The sequence below is a fragment of the Protomyctophum parallelum genome (assembly GCF_964188405.1).
Source record: "Protomyctophum parallelum genome assembly, chromosome: 23".
NCBI classification, from domain to species: domain Eukaryota; kingdom Metazoa; phylum Chordata; class Actinopteri; order Myctophiformes; family Myctophidae; genus Protomyctophum; species Protomyctophum parallelum.
The window spans coordinates 18,936,464-18,956,470 of record NC_139715.1 but is presented as its reverse complement, the minus strand read 5'-3'; the positions used below and the strand labels follow the sequence as shown (position 1 = coordinate 18,956,470).

Genomic DNA, 20,007 nt, shown 5'->3' with positions numbered 1-20,007 from the left:
CATCATAAATCAAGAAAAGTGTGAAAAGGCCACCAATTATACAATTATACAATATATTACATAGATAGACTTACCCCCTCATCAGCCAGTAGAGTCTGTGGGAATGAAAAAAACACAAGAGATGAGTAAATGAAGATGATGTCATCATGTCAGATGCTATAGTCAAAATGCAGCGCTCAAGGGCTTTCATTTTGAAATGGAACATGTTTTAGCCTTGAGATATAGGCGTCATTTAGGTATGTCAGCATTAAGGCACTTAACTAGAGTACACACACATCCAAAGTGAAAAGGCCAGGTGCTGGGCAAATTTTGATTTTAGTTTTAGTGACATTTTAGTCACCTGGAATGCTAGTTTTAGTTGACTAAATACCATAAGATTTTAGTTGACTAAATCTACAGTTGATTGAGTAGACTAAAATGTATTTTGGCGGGCCTTGACGGTGTCGTAATGGCTCATTTTACACTTGCTGAAAATAGCAGATCTACAAGCTCACAAAGCTGAAAATAGCAGATCTACAAGCTCGCGACACGTTGTGAGCTTGTAGATCTGCTATTTTCAGCATGCAACCAAGTGTAAAATGACTTTTACTTTTACTTATACTGGATCTCTTGTCCACTAGTCGCTTCCTAAAATGTCAGTCTAGTTTTTATTTGTTGACGAAATTGTCAATATTTTTAGTCTAATTTTGATTAAACTAATGCAAAACTAATGCTTGGAATTGATTCAGCATCATGAAAACCCCCTAGTTTGACACGTCACATGCTACAAAAAGCATGATGAAATTTGGAATTCTATAGGTTGTTAATGGTAGAAAGTAGAAAGTAACAGTACAGTAAAGAACCTGGGGGTTATTATTGATTCTGAATTGAATTTTAATTCACACATTAATCATGTTACCAAGATCACGAATCGGAGCCTATTTGTCCTTGGACGATGCAAAAACGCTAATCCACGCCTTTGTTTTTTCTCGACTTGATTACTGCAATGCACTTTTTTCAGGACTGCCTAAGAAAACAACTGACAGATTACAACTTGTCCAAAATGCAGCAGCCAGAGTTTTAACTAAGATGAGAGAACATATTACTCCAGTTTTGGCATCACTGCACTGGCTTCCGGTTGTTTTTAGGATTGATTTTAAAATTATTTTACTTGTCTATAAAGCTCTCAATGGTCTCGCACCTTCCTACCTACATGACTGCCTGCCTAAATATGTCCCAAACCGCCCCCTAAGGTCTTCCACTGCTGGCCTGCTCGCTTTGCCTAAGAAAATGGCAACTAAAAAATACGGGGAAGCAGCTTTTTGCTTCTACGGGCCGTCGGCATGGAACAAGCTCCCACTGTACCTTCGTCAGGCAGCCTCTGTAGACATTTTTAAAGCTCAGCTCAAGACCCACTTCTACAACATTGCTTTTAATTTATCTTTTATTTTTTGTTATTCATGTCCTCACTGTATTGCATTACTGCTTGTTTTTTAATGTCGTTGCCTTGCTTTTCTTTTATTCTCCATTGTTCTGTAAAGCACTTTGAGCTGCATTTCATGTCATGAAAGGTGCTATACAAATAAAGTTTTATTATTATTATTATTATTAGTCACATATTATGCCAATTATGAAAGTTGCTCAACATATGCAAGGTAGCATCCGGTAGTTTCTAAATGCTGGGGACCCATACTAAACATTTAACATAAAACCATGGTGTACTCAACATATCCGGGTTCACAATGGGGCTCTATGGGCTGGCATGGCTAGTAGACTATTAGGCTAATAACAGGAGAGAAAGAGCTCAAATTCTCTCATGGGAGAAAGAATGAATATATACAATGCGCATACACGTCATTAGGTCACAGCTTGTTTGCCTACAGTCTGTTACTCGAGAGGAACTGGGATGAGGAACCCAGTAACCCACAGTTCGTAAATGTTCAAACTAAAGGCTGTGTTGACAAGTCTGTCTATTTTCAGTTTTATATTGCTGAGTAAAAGGAAATTCAACAGAATACATTATGGCATAGCTGGCATTCATTACAGTTATGTATATGGACATTTTTCTTTTATAAGTTCCTGGCCATGTCCCAGAGAAGGGGTCATTATCTTTCAAATTCAGAAACGTGTCACTATTTATCTAATTTGTTTTAATTAGGTACTGTGGCTGTATACTGCCATTCAGGCGCTTTACATAGATTGTGCATTACATACATTCACCCATTCACACACCGATGCCGGAGGAAACCATGCAAGGCACCAACCAGCACATCAGGAGCAATTAGGGGTTCAGAGTCTTACATTACATGTCCAATGGGCGTTGCCAGCATAACAAGTCGACTGATTATCTACGAATGCACACACACACACACACACACACACGCACGCATGCACGCACGGCACGCAAGTTTGCATGCACGCACAGAGTGAAACTAGAAAAAGTGCCCTTCTGGGCACAGGTCTCCACCAGGTTATCCACAGATCCGTGCAGTTAGAGGTAAAAACACTTTTGGGCCAGTTATAGCGCCACCTTGAGGCTGAGTTGAAATTGTTCATGTGGCATTTCGTCCTCGGCCTAGTGGGAATATGCGTGCACAATTTCACGGAAATCACGCGATGTGTTCATGATTTGCAGCATTTTGTTTGAAACTGAGCACTCCTGTGAACTTTGGAAGCCAATCTTAACCAATCAGGATGGAGTCTGAGAAATCTGAAAGACCCGTTTCGTTGAATGGCTCTAGAGAGACTGTGTACTAATTTGCGTGATGTTTGGACAAAATCTGTAGGTGTACTGTGAAAAAACTTGTTTTGCACAAAACGGCCTCCTGGTGGCGCTATAACAGGCCGTTCTGGGAAGTTTGGGGCAGAGGTTCATGGTTGGCATCCAGGGAGTGTGTGTGCAAAATTTGGCATCGACTGGGTTAACGGTGGCTGAGATTAGCTGGTCACGGACGGACGGACGGACACACGGACGGACGGACGGAGTGCAAAACATACTCTCCCCATGCCTTCGGCTGGTGGAGACAATAAAGACAGACAGACAGACAGACAGACAGACAGCTTGCGTTTTGCCATGAGAGCTGACGGCTCCAACTCTGTAAAGCTCAGGTACTGTATCCTTTGGTGAGGTAACTGTGCACTCTAATCATGCCACAATTACAAATGAGGGCCTCCATAACAACCCGGCCGTTTAAACAACCAATTAAACTCCCACTGCTCTAGGCCTGCAGGTTTCCGTAGGTTAGACGGCCATATCCATCCATATACAGTTACAGTACATGTACGTATATACTCAGTGGTGGAAAACACGTTTATGCCATCACAGACAATATCCAGTCTAATGACAAGTCTAATGACATGTATATGATATTGATACAAGTAAGACGCGCAAACGCGGGAAGCGAACGCAGCTCGTGTGTGTGTGGTTGTGTGTGTGTGTGTGTGTGTGTGTGCTACAGCTGCGCCCTGTGTGTGTGTGTGTGTGTGTGTGTGCTACAGCTGCGCCCTGTGTGTGTGTGTGTGTGCTACAGCTGCGCCCTCTGGTGGCGGGCGGGTGGTGTAACAGCGGGACAGACACACAGACACACAGACACACACACACACACACACAGACATTCAGCCCTTGCTGTCATAGTAAGTGGCTCACTGCGTTCGCAACTAGGGATGTCCCTAGTATCAATATTATGTTTTTTGGCTCCCGATCCGATTCCAATCATTTGAAAATGACGTGATCGGCTCCGATTTCCGATCACCCAATCGGATCAGGACAATCCTATCAAGTACTGTACTTAAGAACAATTTCGAGTTATTTGTACTTTACTTGAGTAATTTCAATTTCAAATACTTTTACTTAGTCCACTACATCTCAGAGGCAAATATTGTTTTACTCCACTACATTTATTTGAAAACTTTAATTACTAGTTACTTTGTAGATTTAGATTATTGTTTAAAAATAATCACACCCGAGTGGTGCAACTCCGTGTGGGGGTCCCTGGGGGGGCGCTGAACTTTCAGACTCACAGGAGTATGTATTCATATGTATCCATACAGTTAGTGTACACTAGACCGGTGCCCGGCTGTAGAGCACCGAGTCAGTAACGATGTAAGTCGGAGATCCATACCCGTTATACCTGTGTCAGAGTACCCGTCCCACCCATCTGTCTGTGTCCCTTTTATGCCCATATATGGAGATTTCTGTATCTGTCTCTCTGTGTTCCTTTATTCCTATATATGGAGTTCTGTGTCAGGCATGCCCAAATATGGAATGTTGTGAAAAGGTCCATATATGGAGCTGGCTGGCTCTGTCCAGAGCCTGGGTAGAGAGGCCTTTTGTGGCGGTTCTGGACAACCGTGAACTGCACTCCCTGTCGGGGTGTGGAATGCATGTGTCAAATTTGAAGTCGGTGGGGCGTGCATGTACGTGCATTACAGCCGTACACACGTACAGACAGACGTACAGACAGACACAGACGTAAAGAGACGTGGTGCATTTAAAGATAGATGTACGTATAGTCAGGAGTATGTATGCTCCTGAACGTGATTCTGTGACCGAGGCTTTGACAGGCACATCCTGAACCTGAAATTCCCAGCAGAACAAAAAAAAAAAAAACATCTTGCCAAGGCCCTGCTTTTCACTCATATACACTTGAACATGAAAGCCGGCCGCATTCTCTCTGTACAACAGACGGAATGAGGAAAATTCCACTGAGGCTAAACACGAACCACATGGACTGGTCAGTCTGATAGCCTTTCTGAGCATCCAGTATATTTATGATGACGGAGGTTGTGTCTGTGTGCGTGCGTGCGTGTGTGCGCACGTGCGTGCGCGCATGTGTGTGTGAGGCCACTGTCTGTAGTGACTTTACAGCGTGAGTGTCTGTTCATCCCCCACTGGAGCACCGCGGTCAAACCCCCCAAAACAGAAAGACATTCCAGAGATAAAAGACTCGCAGGGAGTCGGGACAGGCGTGCTTATATGACTTTCAGATGGCTGCTGTGTATACTGAGCCATGAGAGACACACAGAGAGAGAGAGAGATAGAGAGAGAGGGATGAAAGTTTCAACGCTGGCCCGGGTGCCACTGGATGCTTTGCATGCAAGCCCAAGACAAGGTCGCAGCTCGTATAAGAGACTGCCCGGCCAAATAATCAACGTTCAGAGGCCTCGCTTGGCGGGCAAATATAGGTATACTGGATCCCACATGCAGGGACGGTTTTATTTACGGTGTTTTCTTATGTCTACCACCTGCGTCAACAGACAAGAGTGGCGTGCATGGAGCTCGTTGACGTGCATGCATGGTCTTGCAGGGCTTCCTTCTCCCTCTCTCTCTCTCTCTCCCGACTGCACCCGCGAATTTCCCACAAAAGCTTCTTCAAATGCCGAGCAGATGTGAGCGGTCACTGTGGACGGAGCTCCGTAGCAACACACTGGAGGTCGCTGTGCATGTGTAACATGTGTTCTAATTGTGTCTGACTGGAAACAGACCGGAGGCTTTCTGACAATCGCCCCAATCAACCAAGTCAAGGAAAACAATTTGCAAGAGTGTAAGAAGAAGCAAAGTACTTAATGGTAATCTAACTATCCAAACGGCACACAAAGACCCCCCCATGTGCGAGGCCAAATCAAAACAGTCGTTTATTACATTTTTATAAGCCAAGGGCTGATTACAGAGCGGTTTCCAGGGTGATAATGTTTCTGTTTAACACGGTTGTTATTATCACACGTATGTGATGACAAAAGACGACCGGATCCACTGTTTTTTATTGTAACAGGTGGCAGGTGCAGTCGCTGAAACGCCAGGAGTTAGTCAGCTCCGGTAGGAGGTTTTTGGTGGGGAAAATGTACTAATTTGTTTTACTTAAGTAAAAGTATATACTGTATAGTAGTATATACCAGTCCGGAATTCAACATTTACTCAAGTAAAAGCACAAAAGTATTGTTATCGAAATGCATTTAAAGTACACTAGTAGAAAGTACTCATTATGCAGAATGTCCAATTTCACAGGTTTTCAAATGTATTACAAATCTTTTGAAAATAGCATATCTACAAGCTCACAATGCGTCGTATCGCGACACATTGTGAGTTTGTAGATCGTCTATTTTCAAATGGCCGAAATGTATATGGGGCTGAAGTGTTTTGTAATAATATCCAAAATCTACATAGTAAAATATAAAGTAACTATAATCAAGTAAAGTACAAATACCAAAATATTGTACTTAAGTACAGTACTTGAGAGTAAAGGTGGTTGCACACTGGACGCGTTTATCGGAAAACCGATTGAGAAACGCCGCTAAAAATCCTTAAATTTACCTTAAATGTAATTAGTTACTTTCCACCACTGTTTTTTTTTTACACACGTCACTGGGAGGAAGTGTCGACCTGATTTGCATGGTCGGGAGTTGTTTTTAACAGTTTGACTGTTTTTTACGTTTAACACGCATTTTAATCAACCCCCTTTCACTGCCGAGATTGTTGTATTACCTTTAGAGCATACGCTGATTATTTGGGCTTTTAATCCGCGAAAATCCAGCGAAAAAAGGTCCCGTGGTTTGTTATGATCCGAGTGTCGCATCCACCACCCGGATGCACCCGGAAGACGCACACAAGACTCGTCTCAATGAGGCGTTGCACCCAATGCATTTCCATTGGCCTCAATTTCCCAGAAGCCCTAGCAGCCCACAGCATGTGACGATTTCCGGTTTCGTCATCACAGCGAAGCCATCCAGTCTCATACTCCGCGACGAAGACGGATTTTCTTTTGATTCATTACATTACGGCGGATTAAACACATAAAACAAAAGGCGGGTATGTCCGATACGGCAGCGACATTAACCTGGAGTAATCCATTCGCGGCACGGAAACTGTTAATTTGGTTCATTTGGCTCAGCTCTGCCTGCTTTTCTTTTTTGGCATTTCTAAAAAAAAAAGCTGCCTTCTGATGTGAATTCACTGCCGTCGCCAGCAGTAAACAATTATCAGGCATCTTGCATTTTACGGTATTCAAGTAGAATTAAGTACAGAACATTGTAACTTTTACAGAAAGCTGTGCATGCAAATCTCACAACTGGGAGCCATAACACACAAGCTGAGTGCACTAAAAAAATGAATACATGCATCATTTCTAATTGACCAAAACGCCTTTTGATGTATTGTTCAGCTGTCATGTCTGAATACATACTTTCCAATTTAGCGGAACATTACAGAATTCTGTAAATCAAACTGTAACTTGACTTTAAAGGTTTCATGACATTCATTGTCTCCACCAGCTGAAGGCATGGGGAGAGAGTATCTTTTGCACTTCGTCCGTCCGTGTGTGTGTGTGTGTGTGAGTGCTTGTGTCCGTCCGTCCGTCTGTTACCAGCGTGGCACCGTTAACCTGGCTGATGCCACATTTTGCACACACACTCCCTGCATGCCAACGATGAACCTCTGCCCCAAATATTCCAAAACGGCCTGTTATAGCGCCACCAGGAGGACGACTTTTGAAAAACATTCTTTTTTATATTACTTTACACACTATCTCTATAGTCACGTGTTCAAGACGGATCTGTCCGATATTTCAGATTCCATCATAATTTGCTAACATCGGCAAAGTTTTAAAAAATCATGAACGCAATGTGCAATTTACATGGAATCTTTCACGTACTTTCCTACTAGGCTGAGGAATATATCCCACCCTTTTCACATTGCCCTATTATAGCGCCACCAGGAGGCCACAACCTGACCTGCCCTGGTGGAGACCTGTGCCCCGACTCCCCGAGGGGCACGTTTTCTAGTTTTCATTTATTTTTCTTTTTTCTTTTAGGTTTTATGACCTCAATTACACCCAAACAACCTGAACTTTGAACATTCAGTGGATTCTCTGTGGTCTGGGGGCTTTCTCTGTGTTCTGAAGCCTTTTCAGCTGCAATGAAAACAGACAAAATCCCTCAACAGTGACATCTGCTGGCAAATTGTTATGTCTTATATGGGATTTGTGGACTGTTACATCACAGTCCACAGGCAAATCAGAGCACTTGTTTGAGCCTAATTATTCAGAAAACCCTACACCACAGAAAAGCTATTGAATGTTCAAAGTTCAGTTTTTTTTGGGTGCAATTGAGCTCAGAAAACCTAATTACAAAAACTACAGCAGACCTTTAAAGTTTAAATAAAATGACACATTTGTATTGCACTGGCCCTCTGTCAGAATTCTAATGATTCATTTACAACTTCTAGGAGAGGGGGGAGACTGATCACATTTGAAATGTACCTTGTACTAATCTATGTGCAGGAAAGAGCTGAAGAGCTGAGTCAGCATCTAAATTCACCCACTGCAACTTTCAAACAGATTGTGAGCAGTGGTACCCAAACTTTTTAGCCCGTGATCCAAAAGAGAAATGTTGTTTTCTAATTTATGGAATTTCTTAGATTTTTCTTTGATTTCTTCATGAAATGACTAAAACGATCATTGGATTGTCATTTTAATTCATGAATTTTTGAGGAATGTTTTTTGAAAATGCTTTGAAATGATTATTAAAACCAAAATGTAGGAAACGAAAAATAGAAGGGACCCATAAAAATGTGCGGATCAAAGCAAGTTCAGCGTCTCCATTTGTACTCACAATCTCTTTGATGACTTTCTCCACGATGCCGCGGTCCTGCAGGTTGTGGAGGTAGCGTGTCGCCGGCGCACTAGCAATCAGCCTCAGCTGGGCCATGTTGGAGGCCTCCTTGGCCTCCGGCGTGATGCCCACGGTGAAGAAACGAACGCCCTGGTTCTTGGCGTCGGCCACGGCGGTGAAGATGTCCGGGTTCCTGGGGTGGGACACGCCGTCAAACAGCAGCACGGCCACCTTGATGCTGCTGGGACCCGACTCCTCCAGGTAGAGGCGTGTGAGGTTGGTGATGGCGTAGGTGGTGTAGGTGCCGTGGCCGATGTAGATGATGGGCGCGATGCGCGCCTTGAAGTGGTCGACGCCCTGCCACTGCTTGAAGGTCTGCTCCACGATCACGTGGCTGCTGTACTGCAGCAGCGCCGAGCGCGACAGGAGGCCGCGGCCCGTCTGCAGCCGCAGGCCCTGCAGCCGGTCCACCACGTCCGCCACGAAGCGCTTCTCCTGGGCGTGGTTGTCCTTGGCGCTCTCCGAGCTGTCGATCAGAAAGGCCAGCTCCAAGCTGCAGTTTTCCTCGCCGGGCGCTGGAGTGGAAAGAGGACATTCGCACGTTAGCATTTACTGTGACACAAGTCACAGCTACAGGATGGATGGATGGAAGGGTCGCTGGATGGATGGAGGGATGGTCAAGTCACAGTCACTGTGCTATTCTATTCTGCTACTTGACTATGCTACCGGTACTCTAATGGCAAATAATATCTCCCAAAGTTATGTCAATTCTCAATTCCCCCATGTACTGTCTGTAGCCATTGATGTCCCCTATGTTTGGTCTTGTTACGGGTGTACTGTAGACAACAACAGCCTCGGGACACGTGACGGTAAGGAGTTTCAGCGGGGGACGTCACGCATGTGGAGCAACATAATATCCCTTCTAGTTCTGCTCCCCGCTGAACAGGCACCATAATTGTTGAGACAGCGATCAGCTCTCCCAGCTTCAAAGGGGAGTAGGAGGCCCATGACATCTGAGGACGTCTTAAGGTCTTTTTTTATGATATAAAACCGGATCACTAAAATATATTTTTTTACAGGACTGTTGCTAGGCAACGCCTTGTGCAGCGCTCTCTGACATATTTCGCGACTTCGCGCGCATGATTACACTCTACGTCCGACTCTAGACATGGTAACGGCCCACCTGCCTCCGATTAGCCTACCGACACTGCCTGTCTTACCACACTTTCCTCCGAGGTGGATAGCTATGGTGTAGATAGTCTGACACAAGGTTAGGTAGATTGTAATGATGCATTTCGTGCATGTGCGCAGCCGTTCACTTCCTTGTTTATGGCCCGACAAAACTGTCTATGATCTCGAAATCTATGTTGCTCTCCATGGTTTTGATCAGAACGCCAATGTTCTGTCCTCATTTCTGACTTAATCAAGCATCTCGTTTTGATTATTAACGCTTCTAGAGAGAGATCAGACGAGGTAGCGAGAGGTAGTAATGGAACATTATACCTCCCGGTTTTGGGGGGAAAAGATTCTGAAAGATTCCTGGGCAAAAAAGTGTTAAGTGCTTGAATGATCAAGCATTTGAATGATTGTTCACTGCTGGCATACAATTGCATATGCCAGCATATACTGTACCTACTATCCACCTCTGTGGGGTAGGAGATCTTTTCCCTCAGATTCTGTATGATGTTACTGATCCTTGGCTTTGCAAAGGCTGTCTGAAGTCATTCATATTAAGAGGTAAGACCAAAAAGGAGGTCACACGTGCATGCTTTAAGAGCTACGGCCCCCGGAGCATCATCCTGGCAGCTTTCAAAGTAGCTGCTTTGTGGTTCAAAAGAAAACCAGACCATGTCAAAGTTCAATGCTGCATAACCAAAACAGTAAGGCATATCAAAGGGTTTGGTGTTAAGTTGTTCCAAAGGGTCAAGCTAAAGACAAAAACGTGACACGCAACCAAACGTGCCTCAGTGGGAGCAAAGCTGTGGTTCAGAGCCTGGGAGGAGGTGAAGAGATTTTACCGCCTTCAAAAGAGTCTGAGGTGATTTACAGATAAGGCTGTAGGCAGGGGTCAGATCAGCATGAACCGTGAACCCAAGACACCCAAGATCACAAATCTGACATTCAACTGTACGCTGACATAAAAGTAACTGAACCTGTGTGCAGTGCGGTAGGGCGGTAGGGGGGGGGGGGCATGTGGATGTAATGGGCTGAGGGTAATTCACATTTATTTTCACAGTGATGTGTCATATTGAGAATGTGCCTGAGGACACGGAGAGTTCTCAAGGAATAAAACGTTTATAGGTAGCAGAGCATGAAACGATCCCAAAAAGACGGATGGTGTTGATGAATGGAGATGTGATCACTCCAAATGAATTACATCCTCCAGCGGCTTCTTCATTGACTGTTGCATATTTTTGTTCTACTTCTTTTTTCACCTGCACCCTGCAGTGCACCAGAACATTTGTTCCAAAACAGCAGACTTAAACTTTCAGACTTAAAACACTTCAGCCTCACATCAGAAAAAGTGAGGATTTTTGTAGGTCGACCTGCAAAACGATTCTGAAACTGTTATGACGCTCTCTTGTCTGTACGTCGCTCTGCCCGAAACGGCTCAACACATTGTATCACATTGTGTCAAAATCACAACACAGCGCCTTGAAACTTCATAGATCTCTAACTCGGTATCTAACATATGGTGCAACTTGGTGATCAAAGCTCAAGGTCATGTAGGTCAGTTTTGGGCCATGGAGCTCAACTATGCACACCTCAAGGTTGGAGGTGGATTCTATAAGAAGATTTAAACCCATTTTGGGCAGGAACCCCTTTTGGTGTTAGCATTATGTTATGCTTTAGCTATTGACAAATAAAAAAAAACTGTCAGGATGTACAGTAGAAGACATTTTTTGAATCTGATCTCAGGTCAAATTGGGTTAAGACCATTAAACCATTTCTCTGATGCCTGCAGCATACTGTAGGTGTGTGATGCTACAGGAATGCTCCTAGAGGAACTCCTTCAGGCCTTCACACTGTACTTACATTTTTGGGCATTTTTGGGTATTAGGTTGGCCGTATGATGCTTATTGTTCTTCCTCCTGGTGTCCACAACCTCTTCCTCGTAATCCTCTTCATAGTCCTGGGCCTGAAGACGCTGTGCGTTACACAGCAGCAGCAACAACAGCAACCAGCACAGCGGGGGGGACATGGCCTATACACTACTGCCCTGAGAGAGAGAGAGAGAGAGAGAGAGAGAGAGAGAGCAGGAGAGAGGGAGACAGAGACACAGAGAGAGAGAGCAGAAGAGCAGGAGAGAGAGAGACAGAGAGAGAGAGAGAGCAGGAGAGAGGGAGACAGAGAGCAGGAGAGAGGTTGAAAAGGTCATGACATTTTAATACTGTAACATGCAGAAACACATTCAAATGACAAGCTAGAACACGCGTGTGAGATTGAAACATGTCTCGTTCATGGAGAACGTGTGTGGCAACTCACCATGCAGCTCTGCTGACTCAGGGCTCTCAGTCCTAGATTATCCCAAGCGGCTGGACACTGATTTGCAAATGAAAAGTTTGCAAAATGCGTTCAGAGTAGATATCCACTATCGTGAGCATCAAGTGGTACCGCCTCCTCAGTGACGAGTCCGCAGGCCAAGGCAAGTATGTCGACTCGGTATTGGGTCCAGCAGTACCAATGTGACGTAACACAGCGTCTGTGTTCTGTTCTGACTCACACAGGACTCCTCGAGCGAACTTCAATGGAACACATCCTTAGGTAAAATGAATGAGGGACGGAACAGCCTTCTTTCAAACCCTCCGACTTCCATTTTAAGGAGGAGTAGCTGGGAGGGATGGCCAGAGACAGACACTCCTTGATTCCAAGAGAGGAGAGGGTGGAACAGCTTTATGACAGACCCACCAATGTTTTTAGAGGAATGTCATTCTTATTTAGTTAACTCTGCTTTGTAAAAACAGATGTATAAAAGTGCAGCTCCAGGCTGTCATGGTAATTATTCTTATTATAACTATGACAACAAAGTTGAGATCACATAACAGGGCTTTGTTGGTTCTTGCCTGATGCCCTGGCAGCTTAGTTCGGTCCCAGCCTTGCAGAGATAGAACCTGGGCAATCTCCAGTTCAGTTCTCCTCACATTACAGTAAACGGGAAGTATCTTATGCTACAGTGCAGGGAAATGGCTTTCCAGGTGTCTCTCCTTCAGAAAGGTCTATGAACCTTTGGGAGAGGGCGTCTGGAGAATGAATACCTGAAGGCAAACACCCAGCGAAGCTGCGAAGCAGCTAGTGTACCCAATATTCACCTGGGAAATCAAATACTGCAGTCTCACAACATTAAACACACATTCCCTAGAGACAAAGAAATATTGATTTCATCTTTGATTTACAATAGTACGTTCTTTTTTTGTGGTCTTTGGGATGACTTTCTCACATCTGCTGAATGGAATCATGTTTGAATTACAGTCAGAACAGGTGTTGGGTATAGTGGCACCAAAACAGGTCTATTAGACATTGCAATCCGAGTTAATTAACATTCTTTAACTACTCAAATAGGTCATTTTGCTTCTTCTGAATTGAATCACACCTGTAGTTGCAGTAAATGTACAGGCAGGTGGTGAATAAACCTGTTTCTGATTCTTATTGAACCACATGAACGCTAGAGTCCCTATTCTGGACATATAAAAATTGGCAAACATAGACAAACATTTTGGGAAAAGTAGACTATAGTAGAATATTTGGCAGAAAATAGGTTAACATCTGTCAGAAATAGCAGATCTACAAGCTTATTGCATTGTGACACATTATGAGCTTGTAGATCGGCAATCTTCGCTGTTGGTAAAACAAAGTATAATAATTATTATATATATATATACACACACACACATACATACACATAATTATATATATATGTGGCTGTATGGTTAAACCATATCAGTCTTTTATCTCTCTTTAGGACTCGTGAGTTTAAAATATGTGAATCAAGATTATTTGATATGACCCTGGCCCTGGATCAGAGCAATTCAAAAGCCCATATGGTCCCTCTCCGTCTGCTACTGTAAAGCTCTGGTGCAAGAATGACATGTGCGTGTTTTTATAGTCGACTGTATTCCACACTCAGAGGCATAACGCGACCACAGGCGGGCTGTCACCCAAGAATGTTGCCCTGAAAGATGGACCTCCTTAAACTTGGCTGTGTTCCCAACCTCTTCTTGTAGTGAAGTAGAGATAACACGGCACGTACTTATCCTGTGGGAATTATCACTGTCACTTTTATATAGTATTAGTTTTAGAACTACTTTATACATGAGGATTTGTAGTAGTTGACTGTGGGCCCTCTGTTGTGAAAGCACCTGCTTTGATGAGCTATTATCACAAATACATCAAACGGTTTCTTTGCTCGTGTAATTCATGACAAAGGAGAGCATTACAATAAGGTGTTTAGCTGAACATACACTAAGTCACAGTCATTAGCTCTTAAGACACACAGTATGCTGAACGTCTAAATTATGTTCCTATGAAATGTGAGCGAGGCAATAAAGTCATTGTCAAGACAGTTAAAATGATGCGATGTGCATGGACCTGATAAAAACCCAGATGTCCCAATCCCGACAAATTGAACAGAAAATGCCTTTGGCTTGGATGTTCTTCCTCTATTTCCTGGCGTGTTCATGGCATTTGATAGACAGGTTGCAAAGCGTCCAGCAGTATAACAATCAACACCTTGAGGGTGACGTGTGTACTGTGCACTTCTCTACCACAATTAGTTCAACCTCTTGTAATATGGAAATATTGATTGCATTTTTATGCTATGTATTGCAATACATAGCATTAGCAGGGTGTGTTTGTGTATAACTCAACTCGATTTTCATGAAACTTGGAGAGACAGCGAAATCCCAGAACGACGGACGACGTACGTTGTGTGGGAATGATCAGTATGCTGCCCTGAAGACATGAGTAACCTTTGGGTGAGTGTCAACGTCAAGGTCACGGTCATGATGACTGGTCATTTCTCAGGAATGGAGAGACGTAGGACAAGACAAGAGATGTTCGTGATGTGGGCAGGGTTTAGTTTGCATCCTGAGGTGTTATTTTCTTAATAGTGGTCTTGCCAACAGATGGGTGTCATAAAACAAAGTACAAAAATAAATCCCACGGAAATACTCTTCATTTTATGGCATCGTGGAAGCCATCACCTACCCGTTTGATACTCCCCTCCCAGGCTCCCACCCTGGACCCCCCCCCCCCCCCCCCCCCACTCCCTTCCTGGTACCTTTCCTGTGAAATTAAGCCTAACCACTGTTTTCACAAGATAATGCATGTTGCTTGAATATGAAGTTACAGCTCTGCAGACGTGAGCGACATGAATGACTAACCATCTCCATTATCCACTTCTTCCATCATGCTCTTATAATTCCATAAGATTACCCCTAGCAACAAAAGCAAAAAACCTGTAGCTTACCTTTGTCCCGACAAGTTTCCATAACATTCTGATCTAAAGGAGAGCTGACAGTTGCGGTACACAGTAAAACTTTCTGTGTTTTTATCCATTTGTAACTCAGACTTAAATTAACAAATAAATGTGCAAATAATCTTGCAGTGTTTTTGTTTACCCTGCGAGCTGTGTACAGTGTGTAAGAGATGGGGTTTATAGTGTCTGGACAAATCATTTCTGTGAATATCTTTAGACTTGCAGTCATTCAGTTGTTCTTTATGGCAAACAAACCTTGCCTATACCTGGCACCCTGTGAGGCCAAAGCAAACCCTGAAAACCTTATGATGACCTCTGTGTGCCACAACATGCACGCTAAGTTGGCTTCAACAAAGGACTCTTTCATCTGCAAACTGAAATGCCTTGTCATTTTTTTCTTTTGAAAGCCATGCACAGTATTTACAATTACCACCAGCACCAGAGGTGAGCTGTGCCCAGTGGCCTCTACTGTATAACCAACATTATTTGCAACTCCATAGCTATAATACAGTGTTTGACCTGGTACCACTTTAATGTGTTTTCCGTATTGTGCTGTGAGCCGGCACTAACAGCCCATGCCAAACCTTGCAATCTCTCGCTAATTAACAGGATCTATATATATTCACCTTTGAAGTGCTGCCAAAAACATGTTTTGCTGGAGGAAAACTGTGTTTCCTGAATGGAGTGTCTGTGGGAGGTTAAAGGTTGTCTGCTGACAAGCTGTCCCGAGAGATTCTGAAAAAGCCGCTGAAATATAATGTATCTGGGACAATAATAAGCAACATTGTGGTGCACAGTGCAAAAGGCACATGTGGTATTTTCTTTGGAGTGGAGTGTAAGAGCCAGCCAGGGTGTTTGTTGTGGGTTAGACCAGTTGAAATGTCTTCCTACATAACACTTCTTCTTAGACCATGCTTTTAGTGTGAAAACATGTACACATTTGAAAATAAAAATAAAAAATGTTTGTGACTTCTAGTGCATTGCACCCTGTTAAAGCTGCAATCCATCAGTTGTCCACATGTCCACTTGCCCATAATCCATCTTGCACTCATTTATTTTCGCTGGCCTCACAACGAAAGCTCTGTGCGGCTGTTCTTGTATTCTTTAGTTTGTTTTACTTTATAAGGTTAGGATTAGGGTTTGGTTTTGCCACCGTTTTACTGAGGTTAAGGTTAGGTTTAACCGTTTAAGCATAATTTACTTAGGAAAGAAATATACTTAGGAATACCAGGCTGACCAGTTCCGCCGGCTGTACGCCCGGAGAGAGTTGGTAAAAGGGTGACTTTGTTGGTATTCGGGCTATCCTTTTATAATATTATTTAAAAATATTTAATATTTATTTTAAAATACTTCAAATAGCCGATCTACATCGACCCGTTGTGAGTAGACGTTTAGGGATAAGGGGTAAGGCAACGACGAAAATAGGGCCCCAAATATCTACCTATCTCTGCTTGTTCAGGGGTGATATTGGGCTTATGAGATTTGGGCAGCGTTAGCTGTCAACCAGTATGGGTCTTACCTAAAGTCAAGGTCTACATTTCTCAACGGATGAGTTGGGAGACCACCTCCAACCGCTGCAGATGTAGGCTGCTAGTTAAATTGTATAAACAGATAGAAACAAGAATGACTCAATCATAACTGCCAGGTTCAGAAAGCTCTATCTTGTTTATGAACCTCTACAGTATAATCAGTTCATGTGCCGCAGCCTCTGCCTCAGCTCACGGCTTCACGTTGCGGCGTTCAGAGTATGGGTTTTATGGGTAGGTCTCCCATTGGCTTAGAGGCAGACTAGAGATGAGGCAGCCAATCATGAAAAAGCGTCCACTACTGTCTCTACTAGAGGCAGTAGCAAATGTAGTCCAGACACTTCTCAAGCACCTGGCAATAACTCTCGGATAGCAGCTTTAGCGAGAAAGGGATGCGTCGCTGAGCACAATTATCTCCGCAAAGCCCAGTGGCATACCAAGGCTGTGTAAGAGTCACAATAGGACTCTAGATATGTAGCATTGCATTAACTGTACTAGGCATAGGCAGTGTTGGGAAAATTACTTTACTTAAGTAAATAGTAACAATACTGAATGTCCCATTTCAAGTTTTCAAATGTCTAAAAATCTTTTGACAAGCTCACAATGCGTCACATCACAGACGCATTGTGAGCTTGTAGATCGGCTATTTTCAAATGGCTGAACATATCTACCTCCATAGTAATGAATAGGGCTGAAGTGGTTACTGTAGCCTATGTTTTGTCATAATAATAATCCAAATGTACAAAGTTACTAGTAACAAATGTTTTCAAATAAACATAGTGGAGTAAAAGTAAACATTTTCCCTTTGAGATGTAGTGGAGTAGAAGTAAAAGTACTGAAAAGTCAAGTAAAAATGCCTCAGAATTGTACTTAAGTAAATGTACTTAGTTTAGTTACTTTTTACACCACTGCATACTGCATAGGCGTAAGTGTGTGGGTACTCGAGAAGTCTGAGTGACTTCACAAATAATCTGGTGCTGATTAGGGATGCCACCGATTAATCGATTTTCAGATTTTTTTCTTTTAATAGCCAAAATATAGGCTAATAAGTAAGGCTGCATGATATATCGAACATTCATCATCTTCAAGTCCAAACCTTCATCAGAGTGGAGAATATAACTTATAAGTATAAATCAAGTTGAGCTGTCTCTCTCAGACACAGTTAACGATCGCTTGTTAAGTGCCTGCCAGACAGACAATCAGATGAAATGAAGGCAGGTGTAGAGTAGAGTGTAGACTAGTGAACTGAACATGTTCTCTTTATATCAAGTACTTCATACCAGCCCCTTATGAAACTACTTCTCCCCAAATCCAAATGGATTTCATTTTCCATCCTGAATGGCAGTAACTAGCATCCACAGAAGATCTCCACAAAGGTTTACTCATCAAAACTGATTATAAAACTGTAACCATCAAAGCATGCACTCAACATATAATGGTTATGTGACCATGGCATGTGCATAATATCAAATCTTAAAAGTTTTATCTGATATTGATTAAAAAAAAAAAAATTGGGGGGGTGGGTTCAATTAATCGATTATTAATCGGCAGAGCTGTCGACTATTCGATTTGGCTGATGGTCACTTTGTGGCATCCCTAGTGCTGATCAGTCTATAGTAAGTCTAAATATCATAAGATTTTAGTCGACTAAATCTTAATCTACAGTTGATTTAGTAGACTAATATGTATTTTGGCGGAATGGCGGACCTTGATGTCGTCGTAATGACTGATTTTACACTTGAAAATAGCCGATCTACAAGCTCATACAGCTAACTGAAGGTTGACATTGTCATTTGCACATTGCCGTTTGTCTTGTAGTGGCTGCCATGCGCATTGTGTTGTAAATTGTTATTTCCACATTTTCACACGTTTCATTTACCATCATAACCAATTCCTGCAGTGTTCTACCACAACAGGGGTTTTCAACAGGTGGTCCATGGACCCTGACCATGCATTTACTAGTAATGTAGGAAAGTGAAGATTTTGTATTCTCTTCCCACGGAACAGTGCACTAACTTTTGTGCACTGTTCCGTGGAAGTGCGTCGCCGTCAATGTTATCAGAATTACAGGGAAGTCTGAGGTTAAGAAATTCCACAGAAAATAATCTCTTTTCTTGAAAGAATCTCAAGAAGGGTAAGTGTAGCCTACCAGTTACAAGATCATAATGTGTGGATGTAGATCGGCTAGTTGAACTATTTTAAAATGTTTTTCAAGATAGTAAAATATGGCAAAGAAGTGTAGGGATAAAGGTTAAGGCACGCCCAAGATAGGGCCACACGTGTCAGTACTTCCATAGCAAGTGTTACACTTACAAAAGCACTAATCTTAGCCCATATCCCATTGCAACACAACAGTGGTCCCCAGGTTAATTCTTAGTCAAGGTGGTGGTCCCTGGTTCACAATCAGTTGAAAACCCCTGTACTACAATAGAAATATATATGAATTCTGAGTTAAATCTTTCCTTTGCTTCGAACCAGTCGTTGAATGAATGAAGACCAAACTTATTTTTTGTGGATCAGTTTTCCTGCGATCCCAAACAAAATCTCATACGACTCAGCATGACAAGGCAAGAGCTAAAATAAGCAGCCAGGTCTGGGACTCATTCTGTGTTGTGTTGTTGCATTGATCATCTTGTGCTTTTCCCAAAACTTCACCACCCCTACCGACACAACAAAGGATGGATACCACAAAGCACCAAACAGCACTAACCAGTGTCAAGGGAATCATTCGTCAAGACTCTACATTTCTGACATGTTAATGATGCTCAGCTGAACTATGTGCAATGTTTTCTCAGACAAATACAGACTAGCAAAGATGTACATGGCATGCATGCAGATTGCCATCTGTGGGTAATAGAGAAGCCACGGCTTGTTAAATCTCTTCGAAAAAAAGGGGAAAAAATGGCGGTTTGCTATTGTGCTATTTAAAATACAGGATATATATTTCAATTGAAAATGACGAAACAAAAATGCATACACAAGAAGTATAGCTAACTGTTGTGCTTGTTTAGTTTACATCTAGTGATTTTACTTTGGTATTGATTAATGAGATAAAAGCAATTATTCTACTGAGAGCAAAATGCCAGCAGCTTTTGAGGTAAACTGCAAGAGCGCAATGCCTCTGAGATTAAATGAAACATAACTTCAGAGAATATGTTTTATCGACTACAAGACAAAACCATCTCTGGAATGTTTAATATGGAATCAATCTACAGTACTCATACAGCCTGCTGAGCCTAGAGCATCCAAAGCATGGAACACATTTTGGTCCAAAATGTAAATAGACCATTATACCCAGAAAACAAAAATGTCTGTATACACCCTCTGTCAGAAAAGAGTCACTTATTTGTACTTTATTCACACATTGTGTTTTGTGTTGTTATTTTTTGGTCACGTACAAATAAACAGAAAGTTACAAATGAA

At 42.7% G+C, this 20,007-nt stretch overlaps 1 protein-coding gene across 2 annotated transcripts in view; it reads right to left on the bottom strand.

The window, feature by feature from the left end:
- LOC310854274 (uncharacterized protein) overlaps positions 1–12,379 on the bottom strand; it is a 57,824-nt gene extending 45,445 nt beyond the window's left edge. The window contains exons 1-4 of one of the 2 annotated variants that reach the window (XM_083758869.1): positions 12,066–12,379; positions 11,620–11,788; positions 8,584–9,158; positions 75–95 (exon numbers count right to left, since the gene is read on the bottom strand). In XM_083758869.1, coding sequence (XP_083614995.1) covers positions 75–95; positions 8,584–9,158; positions 11,620–11,785 — 762 coding nt within the window. In that variant the 5' untranslated portion in view covers positions 11,786–11,788; positions 12,066–12,379. Of the gene's footprint in view, positions 1–74; positions 96–8,583; positions 9,159–11,619; positions 11,796–12,065 lie in introns of both variants that reach the window. The other variant, XM_083758870.1, reaches the window with a different exon arrangement.
- Positions 12,380–20,007: the final 7,628 nt, after the last annotated feature.